The sequence below is a fragment of the Patiria miniata genome, unplaced genomic scaffold (assembly GCF_015706575.1).
Source record: "Patiria miniata isolate m_02_andy unplaced genomic scaffold, ASM1570657v1 HiC_scaffold_30, whole genome shotgun sequence".
NCBI lineage: Eukaryota > Metazoa > Echinodermata > Asteroidea > Valvatida > Asterinidae > Patiria > Patiria miniata.
In genome coordinates, this window is record NW_024037070.1 from 2,226,133 (window position 1) to 2,247,063 (window position 20,931).

At 38.9% G+C, this 20,931-nt stretch overlaps 2 protein-coding genes across 3 annotated transcripts in view; one reads left to right on the plus strand and one right to left on the minus strand.

Moving 5' to 3' along the window:
- Positions 1-20,931, minus strand: part of LOC119739432 (chloride channel protein B-like) — a 92,654-nt gene that overhangs the window by 49,062 nt on the left and 22,661 nt on the right. For both annotated transcript variants that reach the window (XM_038214383.1, XM_038214382.1), the window contains exons 4-6: positions 19,719-19,799; positions 17,992-18,167; positions 3,847-3,939 (exon numbers count right to left, since the gene is read on the minus strand). In XM_038214383.1, the coding sequence (XP_038070311.1) occupies positions 3,847-3,939; positions 17,992-18,167; positions 19,719-19,799 (350 nt within the window). The remainder of the gene's footprint in view (positions 1-3,846; positions 3,940-17,991; positions 18,168-19,718; positions 19,800-20,931) is intronic.
- Positions 6,795-11,676, plus strand: LOC119739433. Its single transcript, XM_038214384.1, has 3 exons — positions 6,795-7,175; positions 8,720-8,843; positions 9,282-11,676. The coding sequence occupies exons 1-3, from the start codon at positions 7,054-7,056 to the stop codon at positions 9,558-9,560; spliced, it is 525 nt and encodes a 174-aa protein (XP_038070312.1). The 5' UTR covers positions 6,795-7,053; the 3' UTR covers positions 9,561-11,676.

Genomic DNA, 20,931 nt, shown 5'->3' on the forward strand with positions numbered 1-20,931 from the left:
AAGCAATTCATTGTGTGTTTTGACTGTTTGGAACAACAAAGAAAATGACACAGAATACTTGTTTCAACAACTGTCACTAACTGTAGTACACAATATCTTTATTAACAACCCTGGTTAATAGGCAAACAATATGATTTATAAAATCTACTTTTTTAAAGGACAGGCCTTCAAAGGGATTCTGTTGAATATTTTTAATGTTTACACTGAGATTTTATCGCTGGTGATGTTTGAAAACCATTGCGACGACGATTCTTGAAATCGCAATTTTTTGGACAAGACAGGTTTTAGGGTCATTGTGTTTAAATAGTGATATTTTCTCAACGGATTGATCAATTTCAGTATTTTTTGTTCATCTAAAGTAGCTTATGAAATTGCCTTTCCAGTCATTATTATTATTTTTGGTGCTACATATTTTTAAAAATATAGAATCTAATTTTGGGGGTTTGGGTTCCGCTTTTTTTGACTCACCCTGTATGTACTTTAGGTTCAAATTACCAAATCCTCAAGCTGGATGGTCAAGCGGTATAGACATCAAAATTCATCACCTTTTCCAGAATTTCCAGACCTATGCTGTTTATTTAGTGGTTGGGCACAACCCGACCACTGTTTAGAGTTGTTACGATTAATCTTTCTTTCTTTCTTTTTTTCCGTACAGCACACAGTTTCTCCTAAACGATTTATATATGAACTTGTAACTTTCAACATACATGTATATCGACCTAGCAGCACATAAAATAGAGTTTGCTTTCTTTAATTTGAAAACCGTCCGTTCAAATTTTACCAAATCGCCCCTTGATATTCTTTAATTAACCACAGATAACTTGGCAAGGTTTCAAATTCATGACGTCATCAGACCGGAAGTTACATCTATGAGAATTTAAATAACGATCATATTTTAGATTGAATTCTATCATTTGATCCATGTCGTATATATTCGAAGCCCAAATAACGACATCCATTACAATGTTCACCTTTTGCTTCCAAATACTAGTGACGTCATCAAACCGGAAGTTAGGCATTATAAATACATACACTTATATTATTTTCCATATTTTCATACGTTATATAACTTCACAATAAACATTTTATCCGAACTTAATCAGTATTCACTTTGCATTTTTTAATAATGACATCATCAAGCCAGAAATAACTCGTATGTGTACATAGAATGTTTACAGAAATTTAGCACACCATTAATGATGCATTTTTAAACAAAATAATTGATTGTGATGGAAAGGATTTAATTTGGTGATCCTTTGTTCTTACATAAACATATTCATAACTTAACTTGGCAGTATTTAATGAAAAAAATGCCTGCCCGACCACTCTGCATTTGTAACTAAACAAACGCGAACCTCTAGTTCTTGTTGGCTTTCACAGGTACAGTACCATTGCTTCTTGTTCATCATTGGCAAAAGTAGCTTCACTCTATAAAAAATACTGCCGTACCGTACCACTGGCTGGCACTACCGCGATACAGTGTTATGGTGTTTTTTTCAAGATAGAGGATTCGCTGAAAGATTGAACACACTGATGTCATCAAGCCTATGCGCAGCCACTACTTTGGTAGGCTAGATAAGGCTTCGGATTTTGGCCAAAAACTCAGCCTCAGGCATCATTGCATAGCCAAGCCTGTCATTTCGTACGAGGCTTCAAAATGGCAGCCACAAAAATATAGCCCGAGCCTAACCTCTAGCCCCATTTCGTAAATAGCATTTAATACCGTCCAAGCACATATTTATTCCCATTCATAAATACCTTTTTGGTCCAAAAATAATGAAAACTTTTCAATCCAAAATCACGTCACAAATTATAAAATTCTAACGATTTGTTTAAACATTTATCTTACGTATAACCTTTCGCTATGCTATGGTATGACCCTCCTGTGAGTGGTCATAAACAACTCCTTATGGAAATGGCGTGCTGTTGCACGTACTGTGTGATGTGGTGCAAACCGCAGCTGTGCCGGTGTAGTGTGAATTTAAGAGTATGAAATACTGACTCACTGGTAGTATTGCCCATGCCTACATGAAGATTGTGAATGTTCAACCAATACAACGGTACTGGCACTGGATTTCATAGGAGTCAAAAGTTCATGTGACACTGGAAAGGTGTTTAACATCAGCCAACCAGTCTTTATCAACCATTCATAAATACCTCAGACAGGTTAGCCATTCCTATTGGTCGAGAGCCTGTCACGTGGCCGGTCTTAAACGGATGATAAAGACATGGCTAGCTGGTCTTAAACACTTTTCCAGTGTCACATAAAATGTGGACTCCTAAAAATCCAGTGCCTCTTACTGTTGTATTGGTTGAACGTTCACAGTCCTCACGTAGGCATGCGCAACACTACCAGTGAGTCAGAATTTTATAGTTCTAAATTCAAAACGCAATGCCCCAGGTGCGTTCTGCGCGACATCACACAGAATGTGCCACTCGCGCGTCAATCTCCATAAAAGGGTTGTTTACATCTTAATCGCCAGCTGAACACTCCATTATTTAGCTAAAGGCATGTTTAAAAAAGCATGAAGTGAACAAAATCGGGATTTTTTTTACCGAAATATTATATTTTTTTGACCGAAAAGGTATTTATGAATGGGAATAAATATGTGCTGGGTCGGTATTAATCACTCTGTTTAAGACTGCTTAAAGTCTGGGTGCTGATAATTACCCTCGCCTCCGGCTTGGGTAATTATCAGCACCCAGACTCTAAGCGGTCTTAAACAGAGTGATTAAAACCTCTCGAGCACACATTTATTCCCTTATTTAAAACCGACCATGTGGCGGGCTCTCGATCAATAGGAATGGGTAAACTATCTTAAGTATTTATGAATAAGGGAATAAATGTGTGCTCCGGAGGTTTTTATCACTCTGTTTAAGACCACTTAGAGTCTGGGTGCTGATAATTACCCGAGCCGGAGGCGAGGGTAATTATCAGCACCCAGACTCTAAGTGGTCTTAAACAGAGTGATAAATACCGACGGAGCACATATTTATTCCCATTCATAAATACCTTTTCGGTAAAAAAAATCATATAACTCGTTCAAAACATCCCGATTTTGTTCAACAGATTCACTTTATGCTTTTTGAAACATCCCTCTTGCAAAATAATGGAGTGTTCAGCTGGCGAGTAAGATGTAAACAACCCTTTTATGGAGATTGACGCGCGCGTATCATGTTCTGCGCGATGTCGCACAGAACGCACCTGGCGCGTTGCGTTTTGAATATAGAACTATACAATTCTGACTCCCTGGTAGTGTTGCGCATGCCTAAGTGACGATTGTGAACGTTCAACCAATGAAACGATAAGAGGCACTGGATTTTTAGGAGTCCACATTTTATTGTGACACTGGAAACCTGTTTAAGACCAGCTAGCCATGTCTTTATCATCCGTTTAAGACTGGCCACGTGATGGGCTCTTGACCAATAGGAATGCGTAAACTGTCTGAGGTATTTACGAATGGCGGTTTAAAACTACCCATGTCAGGAGCTCTCAACCAATAAGAATAGGTAAACTGTCTCGGGCATTGATGAATATTTATTAAAACAAAACAAACAAAACACAACCAAAAAACACTCTTTGGTTCATATACACGCAGAATCATATGTAAAGGATTTTTTCCCAAACATTTAAAGACCATTGGAGAATCTGCATACATGATGGTGACCCAATGACTACTTTTACTGTGTACATAAGTTTTAAACTTTCTGATTAGCTTAGTTAGGAGAATAAATCAGACCTGTATTATTTTTATTTTGTTAACATATGTAAATGTTTTCTGCATATTTTGGAATGAAGGTTGATTGCTTTTGAGTATTCATTATTCTATTATACCTGTATCTCACCTGTCTTCAGGATTGCGAAACCTCTGAAAGAAAGGAATATCAAACTTCAAAGTGTCAGACTTGAATTGACTCATTCCAGCACCAATCAGGGATCTGAAACAAAATGTATTACACTGACATATTAACATGATTGTTTGAATAATACATGTATTATGTGGGGCTTGCTTGGACCCACTTCCCAGCATTTTTCATGTTTTTAAGCCAATCTTCCAAAATGGCCGGGAAAATATACATATATGCACATCTTTAACTAATGCTTGATTGTGACACTGCCAAGACCAAATCTGGTTATCTAAGGTCATTTGAGGAACATTTTTAATTTGTCTTTATCCACCTGTAGCCTACCACACACTTATTATCACACAGATTAACCCTATCTTAAACAATTACTGACCCATTTCTATTTGCCTAATGTTTTGAAAATTATTGAAAATTCATTTCATTCAGTTCATTCCAGATAGTTTTCTTAAAAATGATTTCAAATTATTTATCAACTTGTCAGTCTGGATTTAAGCACAGTGACCCTTGCACATACATGTACTTGGCTTCAACACCTTAGGCGAAACATTTTATTGCCATTTCGCTAGTTGATAATTTTAAATAAGTAGGCCTACTATTTGCAATTATTTGCAACAAACTTAACCATTTTCCACACTCGAAGTGAGTCCAGTGTTCTAGCCAGGCACTAGCACCAGCACCCACTACGCTTTCGGAAATAAACGTTACGCTTAAATTGCACCACTGTACTACTCCCATAGGAGGACTCCCATAGATTTTGTACATGACCCTAATCGCGGACGTATGCTTGGAATCGTGGACGATATTGTTCTCTTTTGTTCTCTGGTATTTTTCGTCCACGGTTTAAAAAGATGTCACCAAAGTGTCACGCACAGTGTGGATCACACCATTGCGGTCTACGGGTATTCTTTGGTCGGAACAATTTACCAGCGTTTCCACTGTTTCCTTTTTTGAAAATAAGTTCTTCAACGTCACCATATACATTGTGTAATTTTCATAACAAATTTATTACAGAAATGATGTAAAACTCCTAAAACAGATAAAATGTCGGCAACTTGCTAATTTTTGTTAAAGAAAGTTGCGATCAAAAAGTTGGGTATTTGACGTTACAATTAGTTGCTGAAAATAAAAAACCTGATGAGTTTGGTATTCTGTTTGTTCCGGAAACAACAATCATCAATTTTTGCCACAAAGTGCGGTTTTAGTGCTTCAGTCATGCTCAGATAAAATGGAACCTGGTCTGTAGCTTTTTCAATAAATTTGATCTTAGTCCGCCGGTGCAGCACGGGCTAGGCTGGCCCGGCCAGAAAGGTATCAATTTTCGATATTTATTTCTCAATGTTATCATCTGAAATTATTTACGGTATATTTTTTTAATGTAAAAAATGACGATTCCTCCTTCAAATTTTGTTGTACCATGTGGAAATTGCAATTGCCAATGAATATTTCCAGTCAGAGACCTGTCCAATACACACATGTACGATGTACGATGATTGTGTTACTATTACATGTATGTGTCTTGCCACCAATCTGCCAATTGTTTCTTTTTTTTTACAAAGTCAAGAAGCTCTTTGTCTCACAAAACATTCAAATACCCAGAGACTGACAATACATGTTTAGTCAGATGCTGAACGGCTGACATAATATATTCAAAACACAATAACTTTGTACAAACAGTTTAATATATTTTCTAGTTTTTGTTTTGTTTTGTTTTTTTGATATGAATTGTAACTTTCTGCTCTGTTGTTAATGTTATGGTACACCTAGCACCACTGAGTGCAACAAAATATTCAGCCAGAATATTCATCAGTCTGGGTAAAATGAAGTAAATGTACAGCAATGATGTCATCATCAGAATATGCCTGATGCCGAGCAATAGCATACTGGTTCTTCTCAGAACCACAACTCACTAAGAGATTTAATTCACATGGTGCTACCACAAACCTCCCATTCACTCATACCTCTCCTATTGAAAACAAACTTACCGGTACAATGATCTTTCTACTTTTATGTCTTGGCTTCAGGCAAATAAATAAACTCAATCCAAAACTAACACCTAAATTTATTTGGCTTCTGAATTGCGCCCCTTTTACAAAGACGTTGACAAATTGAGGATCTGCCAAAATAGGGCTGGTTAGCTCAGTTGGTAGAGCACCGGAACAATAGTCCAGGGGTTGCAGGTTCAAACCCAGCTCGTCAATTGTTTTGTTCAAGTTTGAAACAAAAAAACTACATAAGTCAGTCACTACATAGTAATACAAAAAAGTATTACTAGGACAGAAAATCCACCAGGTTCAGCACCATAAACATCTGGTTTTCTTGTTTAAGCAATCTTAACTTCTCTGTTACGTCAATAAATTATATATATCCCTATAATGTTATCCTAAAAAGTAAACTTTCATCCAAGTTTTTTGTTGATTTTAAAGCTATAGTCCATCATTTGCAGCCATCCAAAAAGTAACTGGCGTAATTATTGCTGAAAAACAACCTTGGTTGAAAGATAGTAAGGGAACTAAACTCCCTGCGAAATTATTCTTTCTGGGAAGTTGTCATTTTGAAGAAATCAACAAAAGAAGGCATTTCCAACAGTGATTCTTAAGAAGCACCGTAGGAAAATTTAAATTAGTAGTTCGTTTTGTTATTCAGCGCAGCGCACACAAGTATTGGAACGACGCACACACGCGCGCGGTTGTTATAATTCGTCGGATCAGTGCGCTACGTCGCGTATAGCTGCAATTCAAAACAATTCAAAACATGATTCAGTAACTTTTGATTTGAAATTGAGATCTTAGAATGCTGTTTTTCTCGGAATGTACAGCTGAAGCTTAGCTGAAACTTCATCAGGTTAGTTGCTCAGTATCCTTCATTAGATTTTGAACTCTCTTGTTGCTTCAAATGAACAAAATGCACAAATTACAAATGATGGACTGTAGCTTTAAGTACTGCCACATAATTTGTTTTCGGTTCCATTTACTATGCTTTAATATTACATGTATAAGGCTTTGCCTGGCGTCTTGCAATGGGAGACTTTCTGAGATCTCCGTCAATAGAGGGCAGCAGACCTACCGAGTAAATTTTTCGCGCGGGAACTATTATTAATAAAGTTTTGGCAAATTAGTACGTCGCTGCGTGAGTGCGTCGGATCGTCTGCCATCGCATCGACATCTCTGCCATCTGCTCGTATCGACTATGGTCATGATGTCTGCTAGGCCTAATCCTGATTATGGTTCAATGACCTTGAAAGATCTGAGGGCAGAGCTGAGAAAAAGAAACGCTAAACAGTCAGGAAGAAAACATGAACTTGTCACAAGGTGGGTTTATTTGGTTCTGCGACATAGTACGAGTACAAGTTGTGATATACATGATATAGGGGGCCTAGACTCGTCATGTTCTCTAACGTGGCGCGCTTCGACGTTTACCCCGACTTTCCACATCACTGTTGCCAAACTTCTTTGTTGACAAACTTCAAATTCATTAACTGAAATACTGGTACTGTTTTTACTGGCACAATGCTTTTTATTGAAGTTGAACGTCTGTGAACAATTTCGGTGTCATGAAATTATTTCAATCCGAAATTCAAAATCTGAATTGGGCCGGAAATTGGGCACAAATCGGCTGAGTGTTCCCGAACGTACGTGGTGCACTTCAATAACTCTCGGAAAATTTCCAAAATAACATTTAAAAATTTCTGTAAAGTTGATAAATTCTAATAAACCATTATTTTCTCTCCTCACATACCCAACTAGAAGTTTGTCAAAAAATTATTTTCTAATTTTTGGGGGACATTTTCAAAGGGTTCACTGTGCACTTCGAAATAAAATCGGAAAAATCACGCCGAAATACATTTTTCTTCTAACTTTGTAACAGGTAGATGGGAGTGTTTAGAACTTGATAAAATTTCACTTTCTGTGAAATTTCAGTTAATACTTTTGCTCTAACGTTAGCAAGGTGCTAGAGGCGAAAAATCAAAGTGCGCCATGTTAGGGGCCGCGCCATGTTAGGGTAGGCCTAGGCCTAGGGGCCTACATCAACAATACTGCATGGGAGCATGGCCACTGACATGACTGATGGCCGATCATCTGTATTTTATAAACTCATTCGGAAAGATTCCCATATCTGGCCATCACTAATTTGTCCCTTCAATGACTTAGCAGCCATCAGAAATGTCCTAAAAATTCAAATTTAGCAGGGAAAATATTGAAGCATTTACTGAGAAAACACAAATTTTCAGACCAGTCTCATCATGATCATCATTCATGCACATGTACTGTTGTACATGCATGATCATGTAGCCTAGCCTCAGGCTCAAGGTTTGTCATGTTTGTGCACAGCCACAGGGCATGCAGGGTGTCAAGTGATGTGTAGCACATTAAATAGTTGCTGCTACTTGAAGTTTTAGTAGCCTAGCAGCAACTATTTCAATTTATAGTGACAGATCTAAACTGGTCCTTTGGCTAGGCCTAATTTTAAAAAGGAATTTTTGTGTGGAGCACAAAAAAAATTTTATGACTTAAAATTAGGCTTAATCCCAGGCACTAAGTTTAACCTCAGACCTTGACTGAAAAGCCTACTCCAGTGTTTGTTGATGTATTTTTTTTTCTTTAGACATCTCAATTGAAAATTGATAATGTGTTGGGAATCATACAAAAATCAAAATTTTTCAAGTTAAAATTAGCCGCCATTTTTAACATTAGGAATGGGAATAACGTTTGCCTGTTTTAGTATAACTCTTTGAGTTAGACTAGTCTAGCTGGCCTAAGCAGCTAAGCCTATCATTGGCCTAGCCCACACACTATGGCTAAGATTAACCTTTTGAAAATCTTGTTATCTAAATTTCCAAATGCTTTGATTTCAGACTGGAAAGTTATGACAGGAATTTCAACTTCGGCCATACGTGTATCCAGTGTGAAGATGAGAGGGGTTTTCATATGACCACACCTAAACCAACAGATTACAAGGGCATCAACACCGACAGTAAGGTATGTGTGTATATTACACCTTGAAATAGGATTTTTAAATTATACTGATACCATCAGTTCTTAAACGCAAATCTGGAGGTGTTTTATTATGCTTTAAGCACATTGTGGAATGCAATCATAGCAGCACCCTCGTGTGTCGCGATAAAGCATGCAAATTGTAAATAGTCAAAAAGAAAACATTGTCATCATTTTAAATCAAAACAGCCTCTCCATTTTGTTATCTGGTGGCATGGATATCTGACAAAAGAGTGGCTTGGCATGTGTTCATTGCCTTGACGTGGTAAGATTTAGGTCTACTGGTCGCACTCCGGTTTGCGTTGTGGTTCTTTCCTCGTATGGATTGTAAAACAATGGCTTATCATATTTGTTTTTTAATTTCCTTTGAGTTCTGCTGAATTGTTTTGGTTTTTACACAACTGTCATCTTGTCAAATTTCAGATTCCAGTGGTAACAGCAGATAGCATCACAACCTTTCACGAGCTTCATGGGCAAGATTTGCAAGAGAAGACAGAGGCACTCTACTACGGGAAATTTCTGCAGTCAGTACGCTACTGCAACCAAGATGAAACCGTGTACTTCATTGGCAGAGTTTCCGCGGAAATGAAAACAAAGGTGATATATAAGGTCGATATAAAGATAAACAAACATGGAGTGGTTGAAGAGTCCCAATGTGAATGTGCTTTGGCTTGGGACCGGAGGCCCACTGCAAGCATGTAGCTGTAGTACTTTTTGCTCTTTCTAAAAGAAAGGAGGGCATCATAACCAAGGACACATGTACTGCAAAGCTGCAGACATTTCATCATCAAAAGAAATATACTGGCACACCAGTTTTGATGAAGGATTTGAAGCTGCGCAAAAAAAACAACCTACATGATCTTAAGGACTTTGATCCCAGGCCGGTTGAATTCAGAAATAGGCCTGGGTATCCAGATTCATTCAGAAGCATCTGGCTCAACTCTCAAACAGAAGATCTACCAATCCGGCAAGTATATGCACCAGCAAACATCATGGCCATCAATAATGACCATGATTATCTAGAGAAAACTCTTGAAGAGTACTTTCTTGATGAATTGGATGTGATTACCATCAGTGAGGAAACCCGTGCAATGACCGAAGAGGCTACACGAGGGCAGAGTGCAAATAAAGTGTGGACAGAAGAGAGAACAAAGCGTCTACATGCCTCCAACTTCGGCAGAATTTGTAAGGCAGGACCCAGAACAGATTTGACTAAAATGGCACAGTCACTCACCAAAACTGAGACTTTCACTAGTAAATACACCGAACATGGGAAAAAATATGAGTCTATTGCAGTAAGACTATTGCACTGAAACAGGTAACAAGGTTGACAGTTGTGGCATACACGTATGTGCAGAGCACCCATTCTTGGGTTGTTCCCCAGATGGTCTTGTAGGCAGGGAGGGCATTATTGAGGTCAAATGTCCATACACTTGTAAAGATCTTGAAATATCTCCAGCAGATGTTCCTTACTTGAAATATGATGTCTTTGGTGAATTGGCTCTGAAGGAGAATCATAACTACTATTATCAAGTTCAGGGGAACATGCTCTGTACCGACAGACAATGGTGTGATTTTATAGTGTGGACATTTAAAGATGTGAGAATAATGCGAATTCAACGCAATAATAAATTCATCGAAGAAGCAACAACAAAATTACAGTACTTCTTTGATCATCACTTTAGGAAAGCAGTATTAGACAAGTATTTTTACAGGGAAACTGACAAGTACACATTTTGCTCTACACAGATGGAGGAATAAATAACACTGATATTACTGAAAATCATCTTTTATTCCTGATGTCTACATGTACATGTATACATCACAAATATACATGTACGTGTACAATGTAGATCTCATGTACACTAAAGTTCAAACCATACTTTTGTATGAGCTATTATTGCTAGTATAAGTATTGCTTCATATTTTGTCTCTAAACCCAACTCCCTAGGCATTTATCTTTGAAACCTTCCTGAATCAACCATGAATCCTGAGAAAATTGGATGATTAAATAAGCTTCTTTTTTAATACCTTTGATGTTTTCATTGTTTCTCATGTGTATTTACATGGTAAGAGACAACGGAGATAATTTATGACCACTGGACACAGGAATTAATTTTTATCAATTAATTTGAGTAAAAAAATAAGGACACCGAAATAAGGGGTTACAACTCTTCTATTTCCTGATAAACCTTTATTTATTTGATTTATTTTTGAAAATAAATAACTATGAAAACTGTTCTTTGGGATGAGAAACTATCTCCACACTTTAAAGTTATATAAACAGAGAAATATTACTATTTGTTGTACTTTTTTTAGATGCACGGCACACTTTAGTGACCAAGTATTGTACATATATGTGGAAATAGCCTCCAATATATTTTCTCAATTTCCAATACCGAGGGGAACTAATATCGCCTTCCAACCCTCACACCATGTTATACTTGTATACTCTGTTTTCTTTGTGAGAAGTGTGACCTTGTGTATGACATATATAAACAAACTAATTGCAAAGAAAAAAATTCTCTACCTAAAAAAGTAACCTAGCCTATTTCAAATGCCATGAAATCGGAAGCAGAAATATTTTTTTTGGCCTTATTTAAATACTGCATAACGTCATACATTCACTTCTTGCCAGCAATCAAAAAGTTAAGCCTCACAAATTTGTAGTGAAAAGCTATTTCAGATTTATTTTGATCCTTAATAAAAACGTATTAAATTTGTTTTGTCCTCACCCTATGAGATATGGGCTTCATTCACGAATCGGCCATATTAAATTGAAAGTGAGGTTAAATCTTCATTTTTGGAACTTGCGAAGAGAAATGAAAGCAATGGCATAAAGTTAATAAAAAAAAATTACCAGTCGGCTCTGATGAATAATTTAGAATTTGTGATCAACCATGCCCTAACGTTTGAAGCCAAATTAAAAAAAAATGAAAGTGAGGCTATAGTAAACAAATAGTCTAGCACCATCCCATTCAACAGTCCACAATTTATAAAATACATTCAGGGAACACGACCAAAATGGCTTCCTCGTGAATAAGGTCCATGGTATGTGACTATCTTGAAATGATACATTTCCTGAAGGTAACAAGCATAAAACAAATAAATGCAATGTCTGAAGACAGAATTGTCTCTGTGTGATTCAGTGGCTGTGTCAATATTTTATATGTTTTCCCAAGTCCAATAATCCTTTCAACATGAACTCTTTTGCTAGATATTTTTCTATCTCTTACAACAGATTCACCTGTCATTCTGTTCTTGTTCTTGAAGAAAGTAGGAATGTTCACTGTCACATCCACTGGTGCAAACAAGTCCTGTACATCAAAACCTTTATCAGCCATTATTGAATCACCTTTGATGACTTTATTAATTAATCCACTCCTCTTGATCATCTGTCTGTCACTGGTCGAACCACCATATGCACCGGACATGTGGGACATCAAACCTCCTGGTGTTATACCAACCAGTGCTTTAGCAGTGTTACGGTTTTTGTAAGTTGAAAATGTTACCTGCTGGGCAGCAGGTGCCTTAGGCTTCTTGACTGGGAATTCAAAGCCATCTAGGATAGTTCGAGTGCTTGGAAACTTGGCCTTGAAATCAGACGGAGCATAAAAGCTGACCAAGTCACTATCTGGCCAGATATCTATCTCTCTCCACTGAAGATGCATGAATCTAATCCAGGTTGCAAAGATACTGTATACCTCCGATTCACTGATCTTAAACATTCGACTCAATTCAAAATTGGCTGTATATCTCCTGCATTTAATTATAGTCAAAAATAGTTGATCTGGTACAGATAAGGATGGCCTTTTTCCATTAACATATGTTAACTCAAAGGCACATGGTCCTAGCGAAGCAAGTACATCCATGAAGTTGAGATAGTCTTGAAGCCCTGTGTAGTAGTGTACTCCTTTGGGGTCGTTCTTGAAATCATGAATTGTAAATCCCTGTACCTTAGTCCCAGAGTCTGTCTGTGTATGTGCAGATACTGATGCTGGCAGGGTTTCTGGCAGGTCTGTTTGGATGGCCTGGTCATGTACTTGTTCTTCGCTGTTCACATTTACCACCATTGCAATGTCCAGATCAAGGTCAACATCAACATCCAGAGACAGCTCATCAGAATTCCCATCACAGGTACCCTCTCTCTTTGCACAGCGTTCTGTATAGCGGTTCGTCCTTGAGACAACTGCTGAAGTTGGTTGCTTTGTCCACGAGAACTGGCTTGGAACAGCACCTGATTTCAACTTTCTTCGTTGCAGTTTAACACCTGCAAAAATAAAAAAGAAATCTGTAATTATGAACATTTTATGTATGTATGTTTGGTAGGCTTTTTGAGGGGTAAATCTCACGATGGGTGTTTCATAGCTTGGGAGACCCAACTCTAATCAACGGCAGCGGGGCCGGGGGGCATCCCCCCCCCCCCCTCCGCTTTTTCGACTGGGGGACATGCCCCTCACTTTTGACAGGTCCTACACAGTGAGCATCACTAAAATGGTAGATGGTCTCACAATCCCCCCCCCCCACTTTGAAAATCGTTCTGCTGCCTTTTAGTTTTACTCCAATACTAATCACACAGTATTTATATAGTGCAGCAATGTCTGGTATAGCCAAAATAAGGCGCTGATGAAGGGAAGCAGATGATACACTCACGTTAATTGGGGCTGCCATCCCCCCTGCTAATTCACGATAAGTATCCTGGGTTCTTTTACATGCATAAGGCTATAGCCCTGTCCGCACTGGACTTTTTTTGGTCAAACTAACCGAGACTATGGGTACTTTTCCCATTTTAAGTCCAGTGCGGACAGCCTAGGACGTTTTCCTCTCAGTTACTTTTCCTGAGTCCAGCGGTTACTTTTACTGGCCAACTGCTGCCCAGGAAAACTTCCCACGCGCCCAGGAAAACTGACCGAGTCGCTTTTCCCGAGACGATTAGTCCAGTGCGGACAGTGCGAGTCGGTAAAAGCGGCTCAGGAAAGCGTACATCCGGCCCGAGCGCCCTGTTATGCATACAGAGACCGCACGAACCTGCACGTGCAGTGGCCGAACATTTTGTAGAAACACGCTGCGGTGTATTATCAAGTCCGAGCGGTAAAATCTCGTTAAAATATATATTTCAACGGACAAATACATACACAGAGAAGAGAGATCACATTCTGAGAATTAATTTGCGGAAATTCTCTTTCTCCACCGATGTATGTTATTTTCTACGATCCAAATTCGTCCTGATACGCTACTGTAGTCATGCACGGAACATCATGGTCCGGTACCGTACGTAGGCCGTAGTCACTGGTTCCTGGCCCACATCATAGCCTCGATTCTGTAAGCATGCGATGGGAACCAACGAATACTGATGGCACTGCTGCCGCACGGAACATCGTACAGCGGCATGGCTTCGACGACGTGCATCACAAATGCGTCAGAATTATAGGCCCTTTCGTCAAGATTTAGCGTGTCAAGATGAAATAATATCGCGTAAGCGATTATGTTATGCATGCAAATGGCGTGTGTAATATTACTGAGCATATCGGTGGCTGAAAATGTGATCGGCAATTGTTTTCTGCGTACGGTGAGTCATTATACTGACACTGTGACAGCTCGGTTACTTCTCCCACGCGGTCGGGGTAAAATTTCCCGCGTCGAAAGTCCAAGTGCGGACAGTGGTCACATTTGACCATTTTTCATTTTACCATCGTCTCGGTAAAACCTTCCAAAAAAAAAGTCCAGTGCGGACACGGCTTTAGTACATGGGACCTCAAGCTTAACGTCCCATCCAAAGGACGCGACCCTACAGATGACACATAGGAAGCCTTCTATATGCCTCAGATTAATGCCACATTGATCTCAGTTGGCCATCCAACCAAGGACTATACATGAAACTGTTTCCCATCCAAGAATACTAAGTTGCTAATACTTTGATAATGTGCAACTTGCTCATCCATTGAGCTATTAAACTGTCTGGTCTCCCAATCTAGGTGATTCAGGTTGTATCTTGAGTGCGTCTTTATGCAGGATCATTGTCATTGTCAATGATTTTGGTCAAACATTTTCCAATCAAATGATTGAAAACATGTCCTCACAATGCGTCCGAGTTGGTCATGGTTGGTTCCGAGTTGGTCCCGAGTTGGTCATGGTTGGGTCCGAGTTGGTAATCCGTCCGGGAAAGATTCCCATATCTGGCCATCACTGAACACCCTGTGCACAAACCCTATGAGACTGGTCTGAACATTTCTAAGTGTTTTCTCAATAAATACTTCAATATTTTCTCTGCTAAATTTGACTCTTAAGGACATATTATCACTTTCTGATGGCTAATAGGTCACTGAAGGTTAAAATGAGAGGTGGCCAGATATGGGAATCTTTCCCAGAGTTGGATTAAAACCCCACTACTAGTACTAACTACTACTCTACATCATACATGTACGGAAATCAGGTCAAAGTTAAACGTCAACATTTAGTAAACTTTAACGTTGTCAAAGTCCATGGGTTTAATAATCATAAATGGTTGATTTGGAATATGGGAGGCCCGTTAATGCCTAAATCTCGACAAAAAGTAACTTACCAGACTTTCCAAACTGTTGATAGTCTGATGATATGAAGTGTTCCGAGCAGACAACATCACTTAGAGACGGCCACCATGACCGGCCTGTGTCATCTTTCACCCGTCGTATGGCCACTCGCCAAGCATTACACCTCTTTCTTTCCTTTGGAAATTCATGTCCACCTCTTCCTGAACACGTCGGCACAGCACACGGAGTATTTGGCATAATTCTGTATGAGAAGCAGGGGATTTTCTACAGCAAGCCAAGTCGAAAACCGACGTCGATACGCAACGTACACAAGTAACTTCAGACGATTTTTTTCGTGTAGTTTACCCGGTAATGAGCGCCCTCTCTCGGTGACTCGCGGAGATTGGAAAGTCTCCCATTGAAAGTCCATTTAATTTCCTGTGCAGAAGAATCTTCCGCTGAGTTTGCGACAAAAGCTTGAAGAATACTATAATTTTTGATGTAATTCTGAATGTTGCAGTGATGGTATTTTAGCTAATTTTTTTTTTTTTACTGTGTTAAGCTCAGTGTTACAATACCGAGGTTAATTTCAGTATCTTATTTGCTTTCAATTTAATGGTGGCTTTCAGTTGTTTTAAACGGACTATCATCATCATAAAATACATGTAGATTGCATAATTTGTCTTTTTGAGCATTATAAATACAGTGTGTACTATTTGAGACTGATAGTATAAGCAGCAAAGGGAGCATCACATACAACTGTGGCAAGTTCCTAGCAAGAAGTCTTCGGCCACTAGTGGGCAACTCAGAACTCCAAAATTTGCAAATGTTATCAAGGATGGCAGGTTGGAGGAGGATGAAGAATTGAGATTGTATGAAATCACAACTCTCTTCAACTGCTTTCTGGTTGACAAAGCACTACCCTTTATACAAGCAAGATTAGAACAGGACACAGGACTACATGCAAATAAAAGGACATGCCTTTCGCCATCTCAGGTTGCCCAGCTTTTCAAAGTATGCCTGTGATGTACAAATGTACATACTTGTTTACGAAGTGACTTTTACGAACAATAATCAGTGCAGCGATGGGCTGGCCAGTTTCATCCATCATTTGTAATCTGTTCATTGAACAGTTAGAATGGAGGTTATAGCCACAGCACTCCAACTCCCAGTGTGGACTGGTGGTACAGATATGTGGATGACATTTCATAAAACTGCAAAACAACACTCACAGGAATTCACAGACCATGTCAACTCACCCATCCTGACATTTCAAAAAAAAATTTGTACTTTTTTTATTGGTACATCATCACATGTCTGTATAAAGTGTGTCAAATGCATAGAGCTATATAAGTACCAGAGTGCTGACTCTTGTACAAAGTGATGCCTGCTGGGCGCATCCATGTTTGTGCACAAACATATAAAAAATTTGAAATTTAGTACGTCTTTTGTATGTTCAATTGCATATCTGCGTTTGTATTCTATACGGGTGCATTACCGAAGTTGATACGCCCAAAACAGAAATGCACGATGAACAAATGTGCGTGTCATGCTGCTTTACACAAACAGTGCAACCCGTGTGTATGCGCTGCAGACGATTAACCATGACATTTTTTTTTAAAACCATAATGACGCGCTTAAGTTGTTTGCGTACGTTCTACTTGCCCGTTGCATTTAGAGTACACTTTAAAAATTCAATCCATCTAATTTCATTATGCCAGCTACAAACATGCACATGAATTCAACATGTCTGCACCAATGATGGCTTGGTGTGTCCGCGCGCAAGAATAAGGAGTTAGCACTCTAGTAATTTAATATAGCTCTATGGTCAAATGTGAACTGTTGGTTTTTGTAATGTACTTTTTTGGGGGGGTGTGAGCAGATTTATTGATTTTGTTTTTATTTGTTTGTTGGATTGTTGACATTTTTAACACCCGAGTGGTGCATAGCACCTAAGGCGAAAGTTACATCGTGCCAATAACTCAAAATTGCTAGCTAGCGATATCACCCTGTGTGACGTGCATTTTTATAATCCAAGCCAATGAAAATACAGTATCCACTGGACCATGTCACTGGACTGGCTGAAAAATGGGGGAATGAAAGTCCAGTCTTGTACCAAAACTAGGTTGAGCTGCAGGACAAAAACCAGCCAAAAGCAGGGGTCACAATATAAAGCCAAGCCTCATTGTCCTACCTCACAGAGCTTCATTTGGAATTGTGGAACCTAAATATATCAGGATTTCTTGAAAATTTGTTAACTTAATGAGTACTGTAACTAAGCCATAATGTCAGTCCAAAGTGTAACAAAGCTGGCCTCAGTGAACAGTGTGATCACTGTTTTAAACACCACTCCAGTAAGCACTATACTAGGATTTCCAGCAAAGAAATATCCGGACAAACAAGTTGCTGTATACATGTATATATGCAGTAACCAAGAGCCCACCCTCTTGTTTGTGCTTTGCATCGTCAAAGTAGAAATAGTGCTTGGGGGAAACTGTCCAATTGACCTCTCTTTGCAAAAGCATATTTTATTCAAATGCCGCAGCCTCATGAAATTATCTTTCAGATGTGTTGTAAATTTTGCACTTTTTCATGAGTAATGATAGTAAAGACAATACTCTTACCCCATGTGAATCATTGGTCCTTCAGGACCCACTGGCAGCCCACTCGATACAGCACAGATGCAAGATACAAACTTGACAGCAAGAGTCTTCACATTAAATATGTGTCTCACTAATGTCCCATTCAAAAAGCCAATCAATTCAGGTAAACCTGATCCTGCAGCTGAAGGCCTGAGGATCTGCAAAGACAGATGGAGAAAACCTTAATCACCCTTAACCATGACCATCCATTGAGAAATCATGTGTCTCAGTTCACATTCATTTTGTTAAAATAAGCTTGGGCATCACTATCTTAGGTTTTGCATGAGAAACAATCAAGTGCATTCCTTCACAGGAATATAGTGTTCTCTTCAGAGCAGACAACAATGATCAAGATTCAAGAAATAATGATTTAAAGTTATTATTGGCTTTAACACTGTCAGCACGTCTCCATCACAAAAGATATTTTAGGCCACGGGAAAAAATCCTTTCTTTCCAGTTACATGTACCCCTCCCAATAAAAATGTATGGTGCAGCCCCATCCTAGTTTTGCAGACACTGCATTAAAAAACAAAAAATGTAACTGTTTGTATTGGTCAGTGCTGTGTTGCCTTGCCATGAAACAAGCAAATAGAGTACCGAAGTGTGACGTCATTTAGAATCAGAAAGTGTAGTGCAAACGAATGGAGAACGCACGCGTGTTGGTTCACGCGCTAAATCACGCGCTAATGTCTTTTACACACATTTTGTGCACGTGATGTATTCACTTTGGTACTCTATGGACAACAAACGATTGATTCACATTTTAACTATTATGAAATGCATGTTAAATTTAACCAACCCACTCACCCCATTTTTTAAATAAGTGTATAGGAAACACAACATTTTTTCTTGGAATTATCAAATACTGTAAATATTTTATTTGTACCTGCTGTCACTTCCACGTACATCATTAGTCATTCCAATAGGTCTTTTGCATGACAGTCTAATTTAAAGGTACAGTCCATCATTTGCAGCTATCTAAAAAGTAACTGATGTAATTATTGCTGAAAAGCATACTTTTAAAGATAGTATGGGGACTAAACTCCCTGTGAAATTATTCTTTCCTGCAAGCTGTCATTTTGAAGAAATCAATAAAATGATGCGTCTAATTTCCGTAAGTAGTTTGTTTTTTATTCGGCGAAGTGTGCACAAGCGTTGACATACGCACCCGCGTGCACGGTTGCTATAATTCGTCGGTTAAGTGCACAACATCACATAGCTGCAATTGGCTCAGCAAGAACGTGTCTCGAACACTGAATTCAGGCCAAAATCAGGTGAAACTGAGATCCTAGAATGCTGTTTTTCTCGTAATGTACAGCTGAATTGAAGCTGAGCTGAAAATTCATCAGGTTAGTTGTTAAGCACCCTCCTTTAGATTTTGAGCACTTTTGTTGTTTCAAATGATCATAATGCACAAATTACAAATGATGGACGCTACCTTTAAGGTGCGTGGTTTAGGTCCACGGGAATGCTCGCATGAGTAGACATCTAGTGAATTGTTTGTTACTGAATGAAGATAAAAACCACTCAAATGGTTTTAAAAGGTCTCATCATGGAGGGATTAAGTAGCTTAACATTTATTTGTATGTATTCCGATAAATTGTAAAATTGCAAAATGACTTGCGAATGATATGACTTGGAGAGAACTGTGACCTTGAGTTACATGAAGTAAATGAAAGGAAAAGGTCTGCTAAGTAAAACCAACTTACCACAACCATAGCGCTTCCAAACATGACCAACAATAAGCCGATACTAGTAGCCCAAACCCATGCCAAAGCCAGACCAGACCGCTGAAAAAAAAGAACGATACAAACATACATGTATGTACAGTCGAATCTCGTTAGTACAAACTCTGTTAATACAAAATTCTGGTTATAAAAAACATAAAGCCTTAGTCCTGACTGTGCATTCATGTGCACAATGAATGGGACTGATGTTCCTCTTAATACAAAATTCTGATATAGCCAATATATATATATTGGCTAGGTCCGAATGAGTTTGTATTAACGAGACTCGACTGTACACGTACATGGTATTTCAGTGACAGGCTCATTGTGTGGTCGTTAGGGACGTAGCTACAGAGGTTTGTGGTGGGTGTAATACTCCCTCAATACTTGATCTCTGTCAGCATTTTAAGTCTCAGTCACTGAATCACCACAGGCATCACTAGAGGAGGGATGTGTTGGGTCACACCCCGATTACTCAGTCAAATCGTCATCCAGTCGGTAAAATCATGTGGCTGTTGGCAAATATGCCACAATGAAGAGTTTCACCTATTGTCTGAGACTGTTCACAATTGTCAGCTTTGAACAGTTCCTCCAATAGTTAGACGGTGTCCAGCTCCCCCTCCCCTAAAGTCTTAAAAAAATTCTGATTATTACCTAGCACGGAATAGTTCAAAACTTCATTTTACACACTTTATGACCCATGCACACACAGCAATTTGTTTGAACTTTATGTATTAATTATGTATGTATGGCATGGACTGAGCCTAAGCACGATTTGCACCAAAGATAGCTGGACCATAGAGCTATAATACAATACTAGAGTGCTAACTCCTCATTCTTGAAATTCTTGTCACTGCGACATCTTCATTCAGCATAGTGAATTAAACCACTCCAGTCATGTGACCACCTTTTGGGCGATCACAAACCAGCAGGTCATCGTAGATGGCTGGCAGGTCGTATCCGGTGTCTCTGTTAAGGGATGGCTTTTGTGTCCTGATTTCGATTGCTTCAAGTATTTTCCTCTTCAAGAACTGGTCCTCCCTGGTAATGACTTGGACATTTTCCAAGCTGATGGAGTGTTGGTGATCTTTGATTTGTTCACCAACCGCTGTTAAAGGGGCTAGCTTCAGGTTGGAATGTTATTTGAACCTGGTGCCCAGCGATCTGCTCGTCTAGCCCACATATGTTTGTGGGC